We start from the raw sequence: 22,248 nt of genomic DNA, 5'->3' as shown, positions 1-22,248 counted from the left end.
AAGGCTTCATGGGGTGTGCAATTGATAACTTCTCAGATTCTTGATGTTTGCAAAAAAGACTGCTTTCCATAAGCTTGTAAAAGTTGACCCTCCTTCGGTCTAGGGTGGTCATAGCTGAATGGGTAGAGTCCCCCCCTGGGAAACTTAAAGGAGGAGATCACCCAAAAAATGATTTATTTTCTATCAATTGCACACCCCATGAAGCCTTGAATACATGGATATATTTTGGTTTTTGTCAAAATAATTTGATGCCCGGGTGTATTTCCGGTAGGAGACACAAAGATTCTACTTTGTGTCTCCTACCGGATACATTAGCCGGTAGGTAGTGATAACTGCCATTAAGCTACAAGATTGGAAGGGTTATCATACCAAAATATAAACTAGAGACATGTAGGAAGACAAAAATGCAAAAACTTTACGGTCACCTTAGGTGGTACCAATTTGTGAAAATATCAGTGTTGGCCCCTGGACTAATAAGTGTAGTCTTCTTATACAGTATTAAAATGGTGTCAGTTACCGTTTTAATACTGAATCTACATGAAAGAAACTCTTCGGTAAAGAAAGATATGATATCAACATTGGTCGGTGTAGAAAAACACATTTAATCCAAAGGAGACTGCCACGCAAAGGAATAATTTACATGGTTAACATTATTTTACAGATCACAGTAGGCTGCAAACCTGATATGCTGACACAGTAGGCTAACAGACCATACCATACAAGACAATAAGCAGAACAGCGGAAGGTTGGCCTGTAAAACAATGTTTGACATGTTGAAATGCAGTCCTGTCCTTTTACTACATCTACTAATGTATTTGTCACATTTAGAACATGTTTCTCCACTTGTATAATGAAGGAATTTCCGTAATACGTTAGTGTAGGGGATAAAAACTAAAAACATAAGAACGTTCCATCATGAGTAATGATATAGAACCAGCATAGATTCAACGTTGCCATGGGTAACACTTCACTCTGGGTTTAGTCATACAGTATGATAATTAATTGCATCACAGTATTAAATGTGGTTATTAAGACACGTACTGTTGATAGCCGACCTCAGTAGTTCTCAAGGTGGGGTCCAGGGACACTCAGGGTACCTTGAGGTTCCAAATAACCCCCTCAGAGGTGGGTGGGAATCGAAAGGGTCCATTTGGTTCCATGTGTACACTCTTTTTTTTATGGGGGTCCTTGAAATAAAAAAGTTCCAGAACCGCTGGCCTACCTCTTTATGACCTCGGTGTGAACATCCTGACTAAATTAGAGACACAATTATTAGTTTTTACAGACCCCGTTTCTAGTGTTGTGAAAACACTGTGGTCACAGTTTGTTTGTCTGGTGAGTGACCACACTTCCTTCTAAGTTTAAGTATGATCAAACCATTTCACATTTTGGAAAGGGAAAAGGTCACATCACACTGGCAAGGTTATAATAAAGCTCCGACATGCATTTCTAAGAAGAAATGGCAAATAACCTTTGAGCAATTCACCCCGGTTTTATCACTGACTTTGGCCGATGGTCTTCAAAGCAAGATTAAAACATTTTAAAGGTGAAATAAAATAAACCAAAATATCCTGTAACAAGTCAAATACAAAACTATATGATAATATTGGTTTTGTTCTTAAAAATGAAAAATAATTATGTCTAACTTAATAAATAGTGAAAAAATAAATTGGTAACAGAAATGGTCATCTGAAACAGCTGGGTCTGTAAAATAACAAGCAGAGGACCGAACTCAATTTTCCAATTGGTAGTCAATTAATTAATTAAATTCAGTTATGCAGATATAAACACCAGCAGTCAAATATGAAACCATTTAAAACACAAAAGGGACAGATGCTTTTAAGAATCCATCTGCACTTACAATAGCACACAAATGCAATCACTTTCAACAAACCCATCATTTCTACATCCACAAACTCTCCAATTCAACAGTAATACACCGATACCACTATCAGACACTGAGCCAATACCTGGGGAATATATCGACGTGAAAGACTCTTCAGGCCATCCTTGCAAATAAGAATTTTGATACTGAGCCCCCCGCCTGAAGGTTAAACAAAAATGAAAATAAAGCCACATGAAGCTTGTCATACAACAGTCACTCGCCGAAAATAGCTGATCTACAAGATCACAATGCAGGCTATTTTCAGGCTTAATGAAAAGGTTATGCAAGCGTGTACCTTTTTGTAAAGGACAGTATTGGTAATGGAATAAGCAAAGGATTAAGTGCAGTACTCAGAACAGGTATTGGCCATGGTGAAGTGGTATCAGTGTATCCCTACTAGCTGTACAAAATGATGAACCAAGATCAGTTAAGTCAGGTCATGAACGCACCCCTACCCTGTCCCCCCAGGTAATACAAATGTTGTTCTCTTACAAATGTTACAAATCTGACAAATACAAGTGCACTGGAGCTACGGGCTGTTATTAATTTGTCTAACCAATAAATAATGCAAAAAATGTGATACATTTCCCAGATGCTCCCAGTGTGTCAGATATTAGTCCCGTTTCTGAAATACCAGACCTGGCAAAGTTTGTCAGCAAGATAATCCCTCTATCGTTAGATTGATAAAGAATAGACTTCATGCTGTGCACATGTATTGGTACGTTCATCATGTAAGCACTGTATATTGTGTCTTAAGTACAGTACACAGGGACAGATGCAAACATTTGTGAGAGTATAAAATAATAGGGAATAATCAACCTGACTGTACTGGTCAATGTTCATCACCACCAAAACAAATACACCCAGCAGTTACACTTACAACTTTCCTTAACCCTTCAGTAACATTGCAATTCTCAACCTCAACTTTAAAAGTGCTATCCTTTCCAGCCCATTTGGAAACAAAAATAATAATTAAAAAAAAAACATAGCTCCCACGAAAGAAACCACAGAATGTAACCTTTCACATTTTACACATATTCATATCCAGTGATCCCAACCACTGGCCTGTAACAAAGCATGTCAGAGTAAGGCGAGCTGCTGGTCTAGAATCAGTTTCTAGATCAAAACGACTGAGGTACAGTGGACCTGCACAGCAGACCCAGTAGATCCCAGATCAGCATTCCTACCCTCAGAAAATGTAAACGGTTCTCCCACTGAAGTCTACATCAGCCAAGACTTATCAAAGAGGAATACAGCTCATTTCAAGAATCATTTTATGTTTTTCTTATGCCGGCAGGAATGTGCAGTCAATGATTGTTTGTGAACGCAAACAAAACGCACAAAAAGTTCCAAAGCTAGAACATTGGGAACTGGTCCAATTGAATGGGAAGGTGTGGCCAAACACGTATAAGCTTAATGTACAGTACAGTACACATAGCTGGACTTATGAACAATAAATATTTTATACTTGTTTCTAGTCTGGTGCGACAGTAATGAATGTCCACCAGCACAGCACTCAGAGGCATATATGAATAACATACAATGAAGCAAAAATAAATTGTATTCCTGCATGAGAGAAAGATATTAAGACCTTCTCTGTTCCCTAGAACTCCTGAGAAGGTAACTTCATATCTCAATAATACATAGTATAAGTCCAAATTCATCAAAGCTGGACTAGCCGAAATATAATTCGTTATTAAAAAAAGCAAATTGCTCAATCAGATGCATATGGTTTAGTTTAACGCATACAAAAGATTAAAAAAATTATGTAAAAACTCCAGTTGTGACTGAGCCCAAAATGTACCAAAATACTGTATCGCTCAATCAAATGCATATGCTTTAGTTTAACACACACAAAAGATTTCTTTTTTTTTAAAGAGTTTGTAACTGAGCCCAAAGTGTACCAAAATACTGTACAGTGAAGACAAAAAACAGAAACAAACACATACTGTACAACACATATATATACATATACGACACTACAAAATACTGAAGTTGCTCAGCAAGCTAGTGGTCATAGATACAGTAGCCAACATCAAAGGTTTCATGTTATAAATGGCACACGCAGGCCACAGACAGCCAAACCAAACCAAGGCCTGAGTTACATTTGTCTGCTTGGCTCAGTCCCCAATTAGTAAGATTGGACTGGCAATCACAAAATTAATGACTGAGATTATTTATAGTCATGACTCATGACGCAAGTCTTTAGAACTAGGGCAATACACTTGCCACACTCTAGGAACCAAATCTGCACTATTGTACGAGAAACCATACAACTAGTTCAAGGAGAATTAAGTAAAAGCCTGATTCGTCATGGCAGTCACACACCGAAAACAGCCGATGGCCCGCGTTGTGACTGTGAGCTTGTGCTATTTTCGGTGCATACAATGGATTATAATTTACATAAAAGTCAGCCTTGGATTGGTTTGTATGACTGTGTGGTGCTGATTATTAAAAAGTAAAAGTTTCATAAAAAGTAAAAAAAACAAAAAAGCATCACTGGATGAAAACAATGATTAACGTAAAAGCTAATACTCCCCGGTCCAGGAGGCGGAAGAGTCGTGTCTCTACATTGAGATCTCCTGGGAAGGAGAGAAACACATCCTGTAAGGGGAGGGAGACTCCTGGGGAGATAGAGAGAGAGGGGGGGGGGGGGGGTGGGAGGTTTATACACAGAGGAACGAGAGGGACAAAAGAGAAAAGAAAAACATATCTCACTGCAAAGGTTCAACAAGCACTTATTTTTCTTTTCCCCTTGTAGCACTGACGTGTGTGTGTGTGTGTGTGTGTGTGTGTGTGTGTGTGTGTGTGTGTGTGTGTGTGTGTGTGTGTGTGTGTGTGTGTGTGTGTGTGTGTTAGTCCTAACTAACGTTCCACCACTGACTAACTGCCACATGCTGAACGGTCAACCTGGCTGTAGGACCTCAATAGTCAAATATGGACTCAGATTAAATGACAAAAACAGTTGCTACGGACGCTTTGGTAGAATTCACAGAGACACTGGACTGGAGGTTGTCTGGGCACAAAGGAAGCAAAACACACGAGCGGAGAGAACACAGTGACCCTTGACGGTTCACAGAATGGCTGTGTACCAACAACAAGGGAGATGCCTGCCAGCAGCATCTGCTGTGTGCTCAGAAAACTCTCCCTCCCCACATGGGGAAAATCCCAGTGGAAACACCATTTTGTTCACCGGGGGGTTGTTCCTTGTTGACATTAATGTTAATCAAATTATTAAATTAAGCGTTGCCTCTTGTTCGCTCTCTGAATAAATAAGGGATATGGGTTTGCGGAAAAACAAGTTCATAATCCAACCTTGTTCAAAGACAAAGTGGAAATCTATATCTATACTATACATACATTTATTGTTGTCGAGGGCAGAAACACCCAAGTTACAAACATTTGATCACATTTTTATCATCAGTCATCAGATTTGATCAGAGTTCCAATAATTTAGTTTTGGGTGAAACTAGCTAATGTGAACACGAGCGTCTCTGTCTTACCTTGGAGTTGGAGACTTTAACAAGTCTTTTACCGACTGAAGTCTCCACTACCAGTCCTGCTGCCTTCCTCAATACAGGAGTATTCAATGGACTGGTCACCTGTTTATAAAGACAAGAAAAAACACACAATTACCCGCTGTTTAGGTCATTAGTAATGGTTTGCACAAATAATGGCTGCAACGTCATCCTTTTTTTTCACAGTACAAGGGCTATAAACCATGAATTTCTGACTGTTTAACGCAAGTTGTAAAAGTAGTAGAACATGAAAAATTACATGAGCCTGGTAACATGAAGTCAAGTTATTGTTACAGTAAGTAACTGAGAATGTGTTTTTCATCTGGATTAGTGTATCACCACAGCAAGAATTTTACCACCACTGCTAGAGTATAAAAAGGAATGACAATACAATTCAGCCAAATTGGCTACTAAACCAAGCACTAAAACATTTGTGTATCTAGTAGTGGACTGTTACTTAAAAAATAACCAATACTCCAATTAAGTTTGTGCTCGTTATTCTTTTTTGTGCCAAGAATATTCTGAATCAATGTTTTTATTATGCATTATACTGTATAAGTGTATTTTTGAACTGCAGCCCACATCAGAAACTGCTGACGGTACTGTAGTGTAGGACCTGCCCTAAGAAATAGATAAATCAGTTTATTCACGTATTGCAAAGTTGCAATAAATCTCACACAACCTTGTTTTTTATTACATGGGTTATTATTGTTGCTTTTATTGCAAATTGTAACATTTTGTAATGCTGTTTACAAAAGTTCAATACACATTCGTTATTATGTTGGTGAAAGTGGCTCACCGACTGTAGAAGGTTCTCCTTCCCAGGGTTTTTCGTCTCCATGGTGACAGTGTTTGGAGAGACATGCCTGCTCCTGCTCTCTGTCGTAAGCTGCTCTCCACGATTCTTACGCTAATTCAACACAACAGATTAGAAACAAAGCAAAAACAAAGTTCTCACAACTTTAAAGTTTTGTTAGGTCAAGTCCCAATCTGTGGGACTTAACCTAACAAAACACACGCTCCATTTCCTAAACAATTAATACAATTAGTAGAGTTTTGGGATTATCGTTCTAAACTTATGTTTCTGCGGTTCTTCCAACCAGTTGTAGAAATAATAGATGGAGACTTTAACTTTTGCTTTCATGAAATATCTGAGACCATTATGATTTATGAAACATTCTTGTGACCAATTCAAACGATTAGCAATGCTATGGAGTATAAATTATTGTTTAGAGAAAGCTTTAAAGCACAATATAGTGCTTTAATGTTTTCACAAAATAACTTGTATAATTCCAAACAAAATGCAACTTATAGGGGCACAAAAGTAAAAGGTAAAGTGCCAGCCTACCCACCATGGAGATTGGAGTTCAATTCTCCACAGTGCCTCCGGCTTTGCTCGGTGCTCCAATGAACACAATTGGCTACGTTCAGAGGTATCATGGGAGGGTATTCTCTGTCTACTACATTATGTTCAGAGGTGGGAAGCTGGCATGGGAGGCTGTTCTCTGTCACTAGGGCTGTCACGATTACAAATTTAAGATGACGATTAATCGTCACTCAAATAATTGCGATTAACAATTTAATTCTGTTTTTTGGCATAGAACATTGGAACATAGTATGAATAATAACAGGGTAGATGACAAATAACTTAAATTATACAAAGAAATTACCGACATATTTAATCATTTTCAAAATAGCAGAAATAGCTGATCTACAAACTTACAACGCGTCACAAAGTGACGTGTTGTAAGCTTGTAGATCAACTATTTCTGCTATTTTTGGAAAATGTTTGAAAATGTATGAACATTTTTCAACATGGAAACGATGACGACGAATACGCAAAATAATTGAGATTATCTCAAATAATCACGATTAGACGATTATGTAATAATTGTGACAGGTCTGTCTGTGTCACTACTAACATTAAAGACCCCTACAGTCAGGGAGCCTGTCCAGCAGTGAGCGGAACTGTGAGGGATCGCCTGTTCCTCCAAATATGTTAGTAGTGAACCTACTCGATGTCAGGTGAAAATAAGCTGAAGATGATCAACATCTCTCTGTCCTATAGTGTAGAAACCTTGTACCTTAATGAGTCCACCAAAGGAACGTGAGCGCCGGTGGTGTTTCTTGCGGGAGGCTGGGGAGGACTGGTGGTTATCATCATCGGTTGGTGTTCCTTTGGGGTTCTGCTTGGCTATCTGGGTTTAGGGGAGGGGGAGACTTACATTTACACTTATGCTCTTTTACTGTTCCAGAAGACCGTCTACCCCAATGGGGCATAGCAGTGACGGCCATTTTGTGGTTCCACTTTAAAATACTCAATGCATTTTTCCCATTGACATTTCCAAAAATATTTATATCAATTAATGTAAGCCTAGAATCAAGCCATCCAGGGTCCTGGTGAATCATGACCATAAAACATTTGATTCTGTGAAAAAACTTTTTTGAAAACGGCAAAACAAAGGGTATTTATTAAATATAGTATATCATATAATTAAATATAAAATAAAATAAAAAACACAGGAAAAAAAAATGTATGGTCATGATTCACCAGGACCCTGGATGGCTTGATTCTAGGCTTAAATTAATTGATGTAAATATTTTTGGAAATGTCAATGGGAAAAATGCATTGAGTATTTTGAAGTGGAACCAGAAAATGGCCACCACTGCTATGCCCTATAGCACCCGGAAGTCTCGCGAGACGAGATTTCAAACGTGCAGTGACATCCCTGAAGTCCTAAACGACACAAATAAACTAGAAAAAAAGCTTGTTATGAATTTGGGCTCCTGGACCACTCTTATGGAGAGTTAACAACCTCAAATAAAGGTAAAAAGAAGCCTGGGGCGAAATTCTCCTTTAATGTCCTCCTGCGTCTAGTGAAATACATTCAACCAGGACGTTTGGGCCGAGCAATACCTGTCGGATGAGTTTCTTCTTCTTGGCAGAGTCAGGCATGCTGTGGTTGATGTGTATGAACAGTTCTTTGAGGGCCTCCTCGGTGTGGTTCTGAGCTGGGGACTGGTACGGCTGCTGCCCGGAACTGGGCCCTTCAACGTCAGCAATATCTTCAGCAGGCCTCTTCAAAGAACCTGCAACGTGCAGCATGGGTGAGCTGCTCGCAGCCAACAGCTCCAGATCATCCTGAAGTTAGAAGAGATAGGGTTGTTCATAAGTAATCTCTAAGGTTTTTGCCACTGAAAAGTCTCTCAAAACACTTGTATGTCTAAAAAGCGTAACAGCCAAAAAATAACCTGTGATGTTAATACTTTTCATTGGTTCAATATTTATAAAACCCACAGACACACTCAACAACTTTCACTTCAAAATAAAACATGTTGAAATATGGAGATACGAGGTTTATGCCCGACAGCAACGATATGCAACTGCTAAACGTTTTTCTTTTCATTTACAGACAACAAACGTGAACAAACATGTATACATCACAGAATGGATGCAAGTCAAGCACATCATTTCTGAAAATGATGCTGCAGCAATGTTTGCAGTTTGAAATCAAGCACCATGATAGTGTCATAGTGTGTGGTGTAGTCTAGTACTGCTCTCTGGTGGTGACAATTGGCACTACACTTTCATCAATTCCAAAGGTCAAAATGTGGAGTTGAGGAAACGTCGTCTAATTTGCTAGAGGTGGGAGTCGGATATTATGAGTTATAATGGAGAACTGATGTAAAGCCATGGCTGATGAAAATGTATGTTGGTGTTGCAGTATACATGGAATAAATCAAAATAAAATCTCATGACTGAACCACGTTGTCCCAATCTGTGATTATAGTGCAGTTTCCTAAAAAGAACAGTGCGTAAGATGACAATGTTTAGGTATTATCATTCTAAAAACCTATGTTGCTGCCGTTCTACATACAGCCGACCAGTTGAAGAAATCACAGATTGAGGCTTTGACCTTTTCGCTTTTATGAAATATCCGAGACTATCCATGTTTCATGGAAGATGCTTCTGACCATGTATGTATTCTATTGCTAGTTTGACCACTTTTAGAAGGAGGCCGATGCACACCTCAAAAGGTTGACCAGTGCGTAGGACGAAAAGGTGCAAATGTTCAGAAGGGGATCTCTCATAATAAAATCAAAGAAGACATGTCTGTCCTGATGAAGGTCAAAACAAGTTCCAGACAGTGTGCGGGACCTCTTTCTTTGATTTTATTATCAGAGATCCCCTTCTTAGTTTGACCACTTAAAATACTCTTTCACCATGAAGTCACTAATAACTGCGACGTGTTGTGAGCTTGTAGATCGGCTATTTTCAGTGTGCGACAAGCTTCCATAGGAGCCACGCTGACTTCTATGGAATCCAAATGAGTCAGTCGTGGTGACTGAGAACTTTAATCCATGACTTCTCCTAACCTTGGTCTGGAGGGCCTTAGTTCCAGCGAAGTGCATCCTTGCATATTCCCGCAGGTAGACTGGAGCCTGGACGAAACAACAGATAGGTGATGGTTCATATCCAGTATGAGCGTTATTTTTGTTTAATTTTTTGTTTCCTTTCACAAATCTTTATTTATAACAATCATGACATACAGTACAATATGATACAATACAAACAAAGAAGTTATTGTAGGAGCCAGTTCTTTATATTTAATAATATTATTTTATTCATTGGCCTTGTATTGAGTTGTGTCTCTACTAATGGCTGTAATGTGCTCAACCCCCGGCAGGTCTCTTTATAAGGACAAGTGCGTCATTCTAGGGGCGTGACAGAGTGAGAAGCACAGTGTCTTTAAAATAGGACAAAATAAATCTCTAGCATGCAAAGAAGTTCTATTCTATTGCAAGATTAGTTTTCTTTTCATTTATGCATCTCTGTAAAAGAAGAAAATAAATCAGGCTTTAATTTGAAACCTAACTAAGCCTGGAGTGGACATTCTATTCTTCAACCTGCAACAAGCGTCAATTATTTCAGTCTGTCCAGGAGTGACTCACAAATGGAAAACATTGTTTTTTTTAACAAAAGGATATGTGATCACCACAGTTATTAATACAAACAATACAACATTGTCAGAGCCAGGGGGATTTACTAACAGAAAACATTAAAGAGTGAACACAAAAAGGACAGTTCTTGCAGCTTTCTTATTTTTTAAGTCATACATTGCTTTAATGTACTGCTTGGCTTCAATCTCAAAATGAAAAAAGGTTTGGAATGACTAAATTTGGATTTATGTACATGAAATTTTGCTAAAATAATGATCACATTCATTATGTATACCTCATTTTCCGTACGAGCGTAATATACATGTACTATTCATTCTTGATTACAATACACTACCAAAACGAATTACATTTGTACTAAGCATATTGGGTTTAAAATCGCAGTTCTGCCATACGACGTTAGAATTATTGTCATTGGTCATGACGTGTGGTCTTTGCCAGAATGTTGAAACGGTTTCTTTTGGCTCCGTTCCATTAACTTGGCCTAACAGCTGGCACCTGCATAAAAGGCAGTGGAAAACGGAGCCAAAGGGAACAATAAACTCTCAGTGGGACGCAAAGCAAACTACATATGGCCTGTATCCAGATGCTAGGAGGGTGGGGGGGCTAGTATTTGTATGCTATCCCATTTTATTAAAAGAGCCATGCTGTTCCAAGCCTTCTTCTGTACGTTATCAAGGCTTGAAGGTGTGATAATCAATCCTCCTTTCAAAGCAAAATTATATATATCATTTGACAATCCATGCGTCACGTTTGTGTATTTATTTTTTCCTTTGAAAGCGCTATGAAGAATGTTATGGGTTCATTTAGTTCTTAAAGCTGAAATTCAGCATCTCCCCAATTGGAACGGATGGATAAAATAACCATTTGTTAATGAATACAAGAAAAAAACAACAACACAGATATACAGATGAGCAAGCCATACTGCGGTCTATACTGTAATATGGTTAGTTAGTGTGTGTGTGTGTGTGTGTTACCCTGAAGAGTTTCTGGGAGTGTTTGATGAGGAAGGCCATTCCATTGTTGAGTTTCTTCAGGTTGTCCTTCAGGTCAGCAGCTGTCATCTGGAGGGTGTGAGGGTCAAACAGTGGTTACTTAGAGAAACAAACACAGGCCACTCCAACACAATGCAATGCTGTATGAGGATACAGTGAAAAGGTAACCGTGTCGATAATAATGTGCTACAAATCATGGCAAAACATTGCATCACTGCACATTTACTGTATATCGTTGTTGTCGGGCAGAAACCTCCTGTCTCCATATTCTAACTTGTAAATTAACGCCCTACTTGATCACACTACAGCGACACACAAAAGTATCAAAAGTAGCAGATTGCGACGCAAAGCGACTCATTTCGAGCTTGTAGATCTGCTACGTTTGCAGTTTTTGAATTTGAATTCTGAAAAGTAACTGTTTTTACATGAGGTTTCCACTCGACAGAGATATGTACAGTATATGCATATAGACTTATGTCAGACAATAACCAAACTATGCTTGCTTTCATTGTTTTTGAATGCCTTTGGACGTCTATTCAGAGCACCATAACTTATGTATTAAATGTTCTATACAAATACACCTGCTTTACCTTCAGTAAAAGTTTTTCAATTCAGTAAAAGTTTTTTATTCATGTCTCTGGCATTTCTATAATTTATCTTGTCGGATTATTGATTGTATGGGAAGCAGCTGTTTCAAAAGTACTATATTAAGTCTTATTATTGCCATTCTAACAATCATCATTATCCACACAGTAAACCATATTAGGCAATCATAACAAAAAAATCTTTATCATCATCCACAGTGTAAACCATATTAGGCAATCATTATCAAAAAAGCATCATCATCCACAGTCACACACACACACACACACACACACACACACACACACACACACACACACACACACACACACACACACACACACACACACACACACACACACACACACACACACACACACACAATTACAAATATTTACATGTCTAGGCCAGAGGACGTGTGGGGCGAACATGAGGGCCAGGTTGAAGGCAGACATCTTGTTCTTGTCCTGCTGCTTGGCGGTGTGGTAGAGCAGGTCCAGCAGAAGTTTGAGCAGTGAGCGGTTAGCCTGGGGTAACAGCAGGAAGAGCAGCTGCAAGGCCTCAATCTGACGCTCCTTGTCGGGCGCGGACGTCTTGTTGCCCTGCTCATTGAACAGAGTCATGTCTGGAGGACGGACATGACATGGATACGGTTATCATCTTCACAAACAGGGACATGTCAATTAAAAAGGACAATGCGGTCGTGAACATGTCACTGTATATTCACAGCTTCACACATATCATACACATTACACCAGGGATGTCAAACATACGGCCCGCGGGCCGGATCAGGCCCGCTAACTAGTTTAATCCGGCCCGCGAGATGATTTTGCAAAGCATTAAAAAAAAAAAAAAAAATGTAACTTTTTTTTTTTTTTTTTTTTTAGTGCCAAAAATGTTTTAATTGTTTTTTGGCCAAGTTTACACCTGCAACCACACGTAACTTCCACTTTCCTCTTCTTCTTCCTCGTCTTTGTATTGGTATTGTTTGTGTTGGAGCGCCTCAGTGCGGCTGCAGAGTTCATGTGCAACCTCTTCCAGAGAGAGATAGAGACACTAGAAACTCTGCTGGAGACACAAAACAAACTGTGTAGACTTGCCCCTTTGAAAAAAAATGTATTTTGGCACAAAAAAAAAAAAATCTTAACGGTTATCGATTAATTAATCGGTAAGGCCTAACGGTAAACGGTTAATAAAATGTCTCCATTTGGCCATACCTATTTGTGAAGTTTACATTTTCAGAATGTGCTTGTACTAACTAAGTAAAGTAAACAAAGAAAACTATCTGAAGTTGTTGTTATTGTTATTATTAGTTATTATGCCATGATTTTACCGGTCCGGTACCGGTCCGGTACCGGTCCGGTACCGGTCCGGCCCTCTGGCCCTCTGGCCCTCCTCCATGTGGCCCCTGAGCTAAAATGAGTTTGCCATCCCTGCATTACACAGACCATCTTCCTGTTAATGATTTAAATTTTAGATGTGGAAGTTAACTCTTTTTCTTTTACTTTTTCTACAGTATTAAAAAGTTACCGAATTTAAATGAATAACTGAGTCACCCTGTTTACTAGTCATGGAGGGGGGCTATCACCACCTGCACTGACTATGTAGGAAGGAAAGAACACCTATGAAACATCCAGTGACGGTCGTCCACACATATTTTTGCCTTTCAGCCCCGGAACCCTTTATAAATTAAGTCTGTATGTATAGCGTATACCTTCAGAAGGTATAGGTCATATACAGAGACTAGTGTGTGTGCAGCACATTTTTTACTGTTGTCACAAATACATTTTTAAATGTATTTGTCAATACACAATGTATTTGTCAATACACAATCAATTCGCCACACTATCAATCCAAGCCACCATTTTCCTATGACCCTTCTCATAGTATAAAAGTCAAGAAAACAGTTGTCTCATTCAACAGCGACAGACAATACACACACACACACACACACACACACCATTGCCCATGTAACCCACATGTACAAATCAGCCCCGCACCTTGTACACAATGCTGCCCTCAACTCTCCTCATTCAATTTGTTTAGCTGTCAGTGTTATAGTTTGTGGACCCGTTAACCTGCTAAAGATCCACACACTATACAAAACAGGTTTTAAAACTTGAATGTGCCTCAGCAGCAGTCAACATGAGCACACTTTGTCAGCACTGACAAAGGCCAGAAGCGCAGAGAAACACGTTTGTTTGTGACTGCTGCCTGCGGTACATTAAAGCTTTCAAACCTATTTTTGTGAGTGGGAATTGTATGTTTATAATCTTCCTCCAGCACTGATCTAAGTTCTGTGGGTTGAGCGCACCAAGCCTTGGATTACTTAACTTTCTAAAGATGACAAGAGCATGCATAGAGACTTTGGTATTGCGTGAAAATTGATAAATGAATTATGAGGTACTCTGGACAAGATTCAAATGACTGCACTAGCTCTTTCAATCTCTCCCTTCCCTAGCATAATGATAATGACATTTTGAAATGGTTTCTATGCTGATTTGCCACACAATAGACACCAGCTGTGCATTTTGTAACTCTTCTCAACTCTGCCTAGGTCAAGAAAACAACCTCATTCCGCAGTGACACAGGAAACACACACGCACGCACACGCGCACACACACACACACACACACACACACACACACACAAAGAGACACCCACACCTCGTTTCCCACATACATCAGCCCCCACAGTGCTGTCTTCAGCTCTCCTCACTCGACTAGCTGTCACAATGTTGTAGTTTGCGGGTGTTAAATCGCTAAAGTGCACAGAGCTTTCACGAATGGTTTTCAGTGACAAATATGAGTCAAATAATTGAACTTCAACTTTCTCTTTCCATCTCTGCCTAGTGTGATCTGGCTGAACATTTATCCGGAACTGCCAGATTAACAGCATGAGTGCCATTTGGAAATATGCTGCATTTGAAGCATATTAACAAGGACTGACAAAAGGTTCCTGCAAGCCCATATGTAACAAAAGCTACAGGGCAGTCAAAACCAGTGGTGTTAACATAACCTGATCTAAGACTTCTGTAGCACTACTTTGAAAAAGCAGAATATTGATAATGTTGATGATGGTATACTTTTTTAAAACACAAGGCAGACACCCTATGTTTAATATCTGTATTTTGTTGTTTTTGTGCTGGTGATAAAAGTGATAATTTCCCCTCTGGGAATTAATAAAGTACATGATCATTACCATCATCATCATACCTTAAGAAGACAACAATACAATACATTATATACAGACCAGCCGAACGCACCAAGCACTTGCCCGGTGGGGCCAGTGAAAATAATGCCTTGAAAATAAAATTAAAACATTAACATCTAATAATTTCACACCATTTCCCCTTAGTACTGTGTTTTGTAAAGATTTGTGAAATTGTCTCTGTACCGTTAAAACATGACGTTTTGGATCACGCACAGAGCCATCTGCTGTGGCTCTGCCCAGAGGGTCAGTGGCAAATTTCCCTTAATGTCTACCCCTGCAGCACCATAATAGTTATGTTGATATTATATTCCAAAATCAAAAAACATTATTATGCCCTCAGCTTATTGTGTTATCCCCCCCCCCCAATGCCATGGGCATGGACCACCTTGACGATACCCACGTCTCCAGACACCGCTGCACCACTTATAACAGCAAATAAAGTTACAGAGCTCAGCTAAAAAAACAGAAGTGAGGCCAGCACAAGAACGTAGCCTGTGTGTGTCACCTGCTATCTTGAGATGGGCATGGAAGTGTCTGTGAGTGAGCACAGGCTCAGGCAGCTCTCCCAGGAAGTTCTTGAGCAGAGTGGCCACATCGTTGGGATGGTAGAGCCCAGACTCCAGGTCCACATCAGCGCCACTGTTCAGGAGCTCCCTCAGGGCGTGCTGACGCAGGCTGTTCCCTGGGACCCGGAACAACCCCTCCATGTGTAGGTCTGGATGGGTGGATGGATGGATGGATGGACACAGGAGTCAGTGTTGATTTTGACAGAATTCCATTTAGTTTGTCTTATTTTAGTCATTTGAAAAGTTTTAGTCTAGTTTTAGTCGACTAAATATCATAAGATTTTATTAGACTAAATCTACAGTTGATTTAGTCGACTAAAATGTATGTTGCCGGGCCTTGATGGTGTCGTAATGGCTGATTTTACACTCGGTTGCATGCTGAAAATAGCTAATTTACAAGCTCACAGCGTGTCATGAGCTGCTTGTAGATCTGCTATTTTTCAGAGCGCAACACCCGAGCGCAACCAAACATGAAATGACTTGTCTTTACTACTGGATCTCTACTGGATCTCTTCTCCACTAGTCCCTCCCTAACATTTTAGTCTAGTTTTTATTTGTTGACTAAATTGTCAATATATTATTTAGTCTTAGTTTCAGTCATCATAGCTTAGTTTTTATTGAGTTTTTGTCAGTGAAAAAGGTAGTCGACGAACATTTTTCGTCATAGTTTTAGTTGACGAAATCAACACTGCACTGGGTACTGTGTCAATCATTCACTGACCAAATGTCACCCAGGTCAAATGAAATGTTTCTGGTTTTGAAAAAACTCAACAGAAAGTAGACCATCTGATTAAACAATCAGATTCATTGATGATAAATCAACAGTCTATTTTGGGCATAGCCAATCTACAAGTTTTTGAAAATGTGTCGAAGAATAACATTATTAAGGATAGGGCTGTTCTGGCCATAGTACATTATGTTGATTATTGGTACCGGATATTGCCAGTCTTTTCTTTGCATATTTCCAGTAATAGGCTTTTAAAGTTAAAGTAAACTTGTATATGAAACTGAAAACTAGAATGTGGTAAGCTGTGTGTGTGAAAGAGGATGTGTGAATTTAAGTGTGAACACCTGAGTGGATCAAGGAAATAAAACTTTTTTACAAACATAGCAGACGTACTTTTGTTGCACCTTGCCACAGATATAGAAACCGCTAAGATAAAGTGGAACAACGTTTGCCATGTTTGTGAAAAACTTCTATTGAGAGTGTTGCAATGCTTTAGGGTGGTGCCGGACAATGACGATATTATCTACCTTCCGCTGCATTTGTGCCAAGATAAGCACACGTTTTAAGGACCGTTTGCTTCACTGAGACCACACCTTTTTCTTGTTTTATACTTCTTTGTCTGTTGACTGCTGTCTGTAAAAAGTCCTGTTTTTACTGTAGTTTATGAACATTGCCTTACCTTGTTTATAAAAACATTACAAATGAATACAGTATGAATCTGATGCTTGGCAACATAGATTACTGAATGAAACTTGACTCTTTGGCTATGTTGAGATTTGTTCATATAAAGTAGCTACGCCATTTAGATCTTATTTATATAACTGTTTGAATTTAGTTCATAATGTGTCTGTTTGGAGGAGTTTACGTGTGCTTTATTGTTCTGTTCTGTTCTGTATCGTGCTGTGATGTTCTGTACTGAATGGCATCACACATTTAGAGCTGGTAATAGAATAGACCAGCTCACATGTTATATACAACAATATCTTTTCAGTATCTTTGTCTGTCCTCATGAAATAAAGCAAAATAAAATCTCATGACTGAAAATGTAATGATGTTTAGGTATTATCGTTCTAAAGTAAACCTATGTTTTATTGTTGCTGCTGTTCTAGCATAAGGCCAAGCAGTTGGAGAAATCACAGATGACGCTTTTATGACTTTTCTGAGACCACTCATGTTTATTGAAGATGCTTCTAAACATGTATTCTATTGCTAGTTTGACCATTTCAAATACTCTTTAACCTTAAAATAACTAATAGCCGACGATATACAAGCTCACAAGCTTGCTGTGAGCTTGTAGATCTGCTTGCTTCGGTGCTCGACAACATGCTTTCAAAAGAATACATGCTGGCTTGTATGGAATCCAAATTAAATCAGTCGGCTAATTTTTACATACTTTAAGTGCTCATAAAAAATTTAATCTCAGTGGTCCATCATACGGTTTAAAAGTCAGAGTAAATGACCATATTTCTTTCTTTTAAAATGTAATCTCTGTAGGAATAATGGAAGTTAACTACAACACATGAAATCACAACATGCCCGTGAACTTTGACTGGTCTATACTCACTTTTGCTGAGGTAAACAATTAGCTGGTAGATCTGTGCGATGCTCCCTTCTGTCAGAGGTGTCCCAAAGACTATCCCCTTATCTGCGACGGTGACAGAAAGAACAGACAGTGCATTCAAATTAGGAAAGAAAAACTAGCACATTCCATTGCAGATCTCTGACAGATTTCTTTGCAGCTTTTCAAGTCCCCTCACAGGACAGGACAAGAAACTAACATACTGAATAATTGAATTAGATTTTTAGAATAATACAGAATCTAAGTACCGTAAATTTCGGACTATAAGCCGCGACTTTTTTCCAATTTTTCGACCCTGCGGCTTATATAACGGTGCGGCTTATCTATGGATTTTTACAGCTAACGGCCACTAGGGGACCTAAATTAAATTAAACATTAAAACACCCGCGGCTTATAGTCCAGTGCGGCTTATATATGTACAAATCATTCAATTTAGCTGCTGCGGCTTATACTCAGGTGCGGCTTATAGTGCGAAAATTACGGTATATAAACAATCATGCCTACATGTCAACATGCTCGATAAGAGTACCAAAACAAACACACAACGATCGAGCGAGGAGGTTGAGGCAGGTAGAGCGAGCCTATGATAACGATAGGACAGAACCTTAAATATTGCATTCCAGCTCCACAACACTGCATGTCTGTGGCATCACACAATTACCCAAGCAAGAATATCTTGAGCGCTAGCTCCAAAAACAAAATATTAAATTATGACATAGCATCTTTCTTGGTCTGCTGACCTTTGCGTTTAAGGAAGTTCAGAGAGCGGAAGAAGCCTCCGTTTCCCCCACTGGGGGTCTTGGGACTCTCCTCTCCCAGCAGCTGGGCGAACTCCGTCCCCGGCAGGTCAATAAGACGAGTGACATTACTGAGCACCAACTCCAGGAAGACGTCTGGACTCTCGTGGCGGAGTTTCTCCACAAAGAAATCAGGGTTGAAGATGATAGTGGGACGGCCAGGACGGGAGGAGCTGGGTGTCTCATCGTTACTGATAACCATGCTGCACACTGTACCCCTAACATGAGAACAAACACACACAGACAAGCATGACGTAACGTTATTATGAATGAATATGGTGTGTACTGTACGCACAAACATGATAATACAGCTAGAGCCCACACTGTACTTAGGGCTGTCACGATTACAAATTTAAATGGTCACAAATAATTAACACGATTAACGATTTAATTGTGTGTTTGGCATTGAGCATTGGAACATATGAATATAAAATAAATTTCTGTTTGCCTTTTAGGCTTCGTAATCAAAAATTGCACAGGGCCGATATGACAAATAACTTAAATATACAAAGAAATTGACTTATTTAATAATTTTATACATTTGAAAATGTATTTTTTAATATTTAAAAATGTGTGAACAGTTAAAAAAAAAATCGATTATGTCAAATAATTGCGATTAGACGATTATGTAATGATTGTGACAGGCCTAACTGTACTACTGCCTATAGACTTAGTAAAACGGACCCAATTTGGCTCTATACTAGGACTGCTTTTTTCCCTCTACACCAAATCTCTTTGTCCAAAATAGCCAATAATAATAATAATAATATCTCAAATTGATATAGCACTTTTCTAAGTACCCAAAGACGCTTTACATGGGGGGAGGAGAAAACAACAAAAGAAAAACTACTTTATTAGGAAAAAACACTAAGAAAAGGCTATGGCTATAAGGAATAAAATCAATAAAAACAGTGGAATGATGAGAAATGGGGGGGGGGGTAGCTGGGGAAAGCCATATTGAAGAGGTCTACAATCTACAAGCTCACCAGGCAATCGCAATTCACTGTTGTGTGTGAGCTTGTAGATCGGCTATTTTTGGGTAATATGTTACCCTCAGAATATGGATGTTGGGGTTCAAGTGGGTATGGTTGAGCATAGCCTTGGATCAAGACTATCATAGATGTTTTGTATCGAGTCTGACTTTTACATCTATAATATGCAAATGTAAAAATCGATGTACATGATATGATAGTCTTGATCCAAGGCTAGGTTGAGCACATGATTTGCTTTTTGTCGCCTACACAAAACATTAAAAAGGTAGGGTAAGTGATATTTTTTGGTTAAAACAGAAAAAAAATTGTGTTACAATGTTAAAGCTCTAAAATTCTGAGAGTAATCATTGCTATAGAGTGTTTGTTCAGGAGTCTCCCTGTCTGTCTAGCTCTTTAATAAACAAAAAAATACATGTTCAGGTCATAGGTTCAGGTTTATCAGCTTCATTTTTATAGTGTTCCGGTTCCAAGTGTGTCTGCTCATTTCTTTGTGTCATCACTTCCAATTTCACTTCTTTAATCTGTATCCTGTCTTGAGTTCTTTATCCTGATTGGATAAAATTGGTATCCCGACCTGATTTTTTTTCTGTTTACTAAAGAGCAGGAGAGACATGGAGACTCTTGTTACTGAACAAACACTCTATAGCAATGATAGCCATGGTTCACATGACGCTTGTATACAAGCGTCATGGTGCCGAGTCCCCCTGGTCTAAAGTTGTGTTCGATTTTTTCACATTGCCATCTCTCACATAAATATAAACGTTCAGATTTCAAATATAAAGTGCTTACCACCGAGCCACGGATGTTACAAGGCGATGCGGACCGCGATGAGTACCCGTATCTCACGTATTGTTCAATAAAAAGCATTTTAATCCCATCGCCGGCCATTTTCTCCAAATTGTCTCCGATACTTTCAACCATGCGACACTAATGGTTGGGAGGTGTATTGCACTCTGATACATTACAAAACAAAAAAAAAGAAAAAAAGAAAATGGCCGGCGATGGGATTAAAATGCTTTTTATCGAACAATACGGGAGATACGGGTACTCATCGCGGTCCGCATCGCCTTGTAACATCCGTGGCTCGGTGGTAAGCACTTTATATTTGAAATCTGAACGTTTATGTTTATGTGAGAGATGGCAATGTGAAAAAATCGAACACAACTTTAGACCAGGGGGACTCGGCACCATGACTGTCATGGTATGACAGTTAGCTGTAGTATACAACCCTCGTAGACGTATTTATGATTCTGACGTTTTCAATCTACGAGAGTTGTAGGGTGCACTTCCTATAGTGCTGTGGACTTTCAGCACTATGCCCCGTAGACACTCCAAACATTGTACAAAATGAAAATAAAGGTGCTTACCGCCGAGCCCCAAATGTTAACTGGGTCTACGGGGTAGTAGTGTAATGTAATAATCCATATCTTTCAATAAAGAAGTGTTTTAATGCCGTCTGTGGCCGATTCTGTCGGAAGTTCCCAATGGGCGGTAGTGACGGGTAGTGACGGGGCGCATCCGGTGGAACCCGGAATTACACTAAATGTAAACAGGAAGTAAACGAGGGTGACAAAATGGCGTTCGGCCACAGACGGTATTAAAACACTTCTTTATTGAAAGATATGGATTATTACATTACACTACTACCCCGTAGACCCAGTTAACATTTGGGGCTCGGCGGTAAGCACCTTTATTTTCATTTTGTACAATGTTTGGAGTGTCTACGGGGCATAGTGCTGAAAGTCCAAAGCACTATAGGAAGTGCACCCTACAACTCTCGTAGATTGAAAACGTCAGAATCATAAATACGTCTACGAGGGTTGTATACTACAGCTAGTATGACAGTCATGTTTCAGGGCTATAGCAATGAGTACTATCAGAATATAGAGCTATTTAACACTTATTTTGACCAAAGAAAATCACTTACCCTACCTTTAAGTTTAACGTGAACCGACCTCGCATTATTAGCCCATGATCAAATGTAAACCAAAGAAATGTTCCTGGAATTACCTGCAGCCACTATTTGTGTAACCAAAGTTGTAAGTGGCATAAATGTACCCAAATCTTTCATTTTTCGTGATGGCTGACAACAAGGAAACAGCTGTCATCGTGCAGCCCTTCAAAAGCTGTTGACAGACAAGCTAAAGCTACATTTAAACACGTTTGTTTCACTCTCACAGCTTCAGTTCTACAGGCGCCTTGCATGGCCGTTTGTTGACGTTATATACACACCTATATTCAGTGTTGTATTTGCTCACGACCACACCACTGTGTATTAATGTACACCTATTATTTTCAGTGTTTTCTTACCGTCTATTGTGAGTGTTTTCATCAATATCTTTGTCCGCAGCCATACTTGGTTTGAATGCACCGCTGTTGTGTTGTCCTCATCAGTGTTGCCAGGTTTTGTGAGAGAAATAAGTAGCCAGGTCTAT

The 22,248-nt window shown here is 39.2% G+C and overlaps 1 protein-coding gene across 2 annotated transcripts; it reads right to left on the bottom strand.

Annotated features, from left to right (window-relative positions):
* Positions 1 to 648: 648 nt before the first annotated feature.
* Positions 649 to 22,196, bottom strand: arhgap19 (Rho GTPase activating protein 19). Of its 2 annotated transcripts, none has more exons than XM_080419370.1 (12): positions 22,124 to 22,196; positions 18,765 to 19,039; positions 18,010 to 18,090; positions 15,658 to 15,867; positions 12,338 to 12,564; positions 11,340 to 11,426; positions 9,781 to 9,846; positions 8,321 to 8,545; positions 7,488 to 7,601; positions 6,203 to 6,313; positions 5,389 to 5,487; positions 649 to 4,509 (listed from the first exon to the last, which is right to left on the bottom strand). In XM_080419370.1, the coding sequence occupies exons 1-12, from the start codon at positions 22,165 to 22,167 to the stop codon at positions 4,453 to 4,455; spliced, it is 1,596 nt and encodes a 531-aa protein (XP_080275496.1). In that variant the 5' UTR covers positions 22,168 to 22,196; the 3' UTR covers positions 649 to 4,452. The 2 variants fall into 2 exon arrangements, with proteins under 2 accessions (XP_080275496.1, XP_080275497.1); XM_080419371.1 differs by having other exon boundaries at positions 649 to 4,467.
* Between the last annotated feature and the right edge of the window lie 52 nt (positions 22,197 to 22,248).

The sequence above is a fragment of the Gymnoscopelus braueri genome, assembly GCF_963280865.1.
Source record: "Gymnoscopelus braueri genome assembly, chromosome: 2".
In the NCBI taxonomy this organism is placed as follows: domain Eukaryota; kingdom Metazoa; phylum Chordata; class Actinopteri; order Myctophiformes; family Myctophidae; genus Gymnoscopelus; species Gymnoscopelus braueri.
This window is presented reverse-complemented; position numbering and strand designations above follow the sequence as displayed.

Excerpts from the sequence above, each read along its gene's own strand:
- arhgap19 (XM_080419370.1), bottom strand. The coding sequence starts at position 22,167 with ATGGCTGCGGACAAAGATATTGATGAAAACACTCACAATAGACG. Across the intron at positions 12,565-15,657 it reads TGCCCATCTCAAGATAGCAG|ACATGACTCTGTTCAATGAG; the intron begins GTGACACACACA and ends TCCGTCCTCCAG. Across the intron at positions 8,546-9,780 it reads CTAAGGCCCTCCAGACCAAG|GATGATCTGGAGCTGTTGGC; the intron begins GTTAGGAGAAGT and ends TTCTAACTTCAG.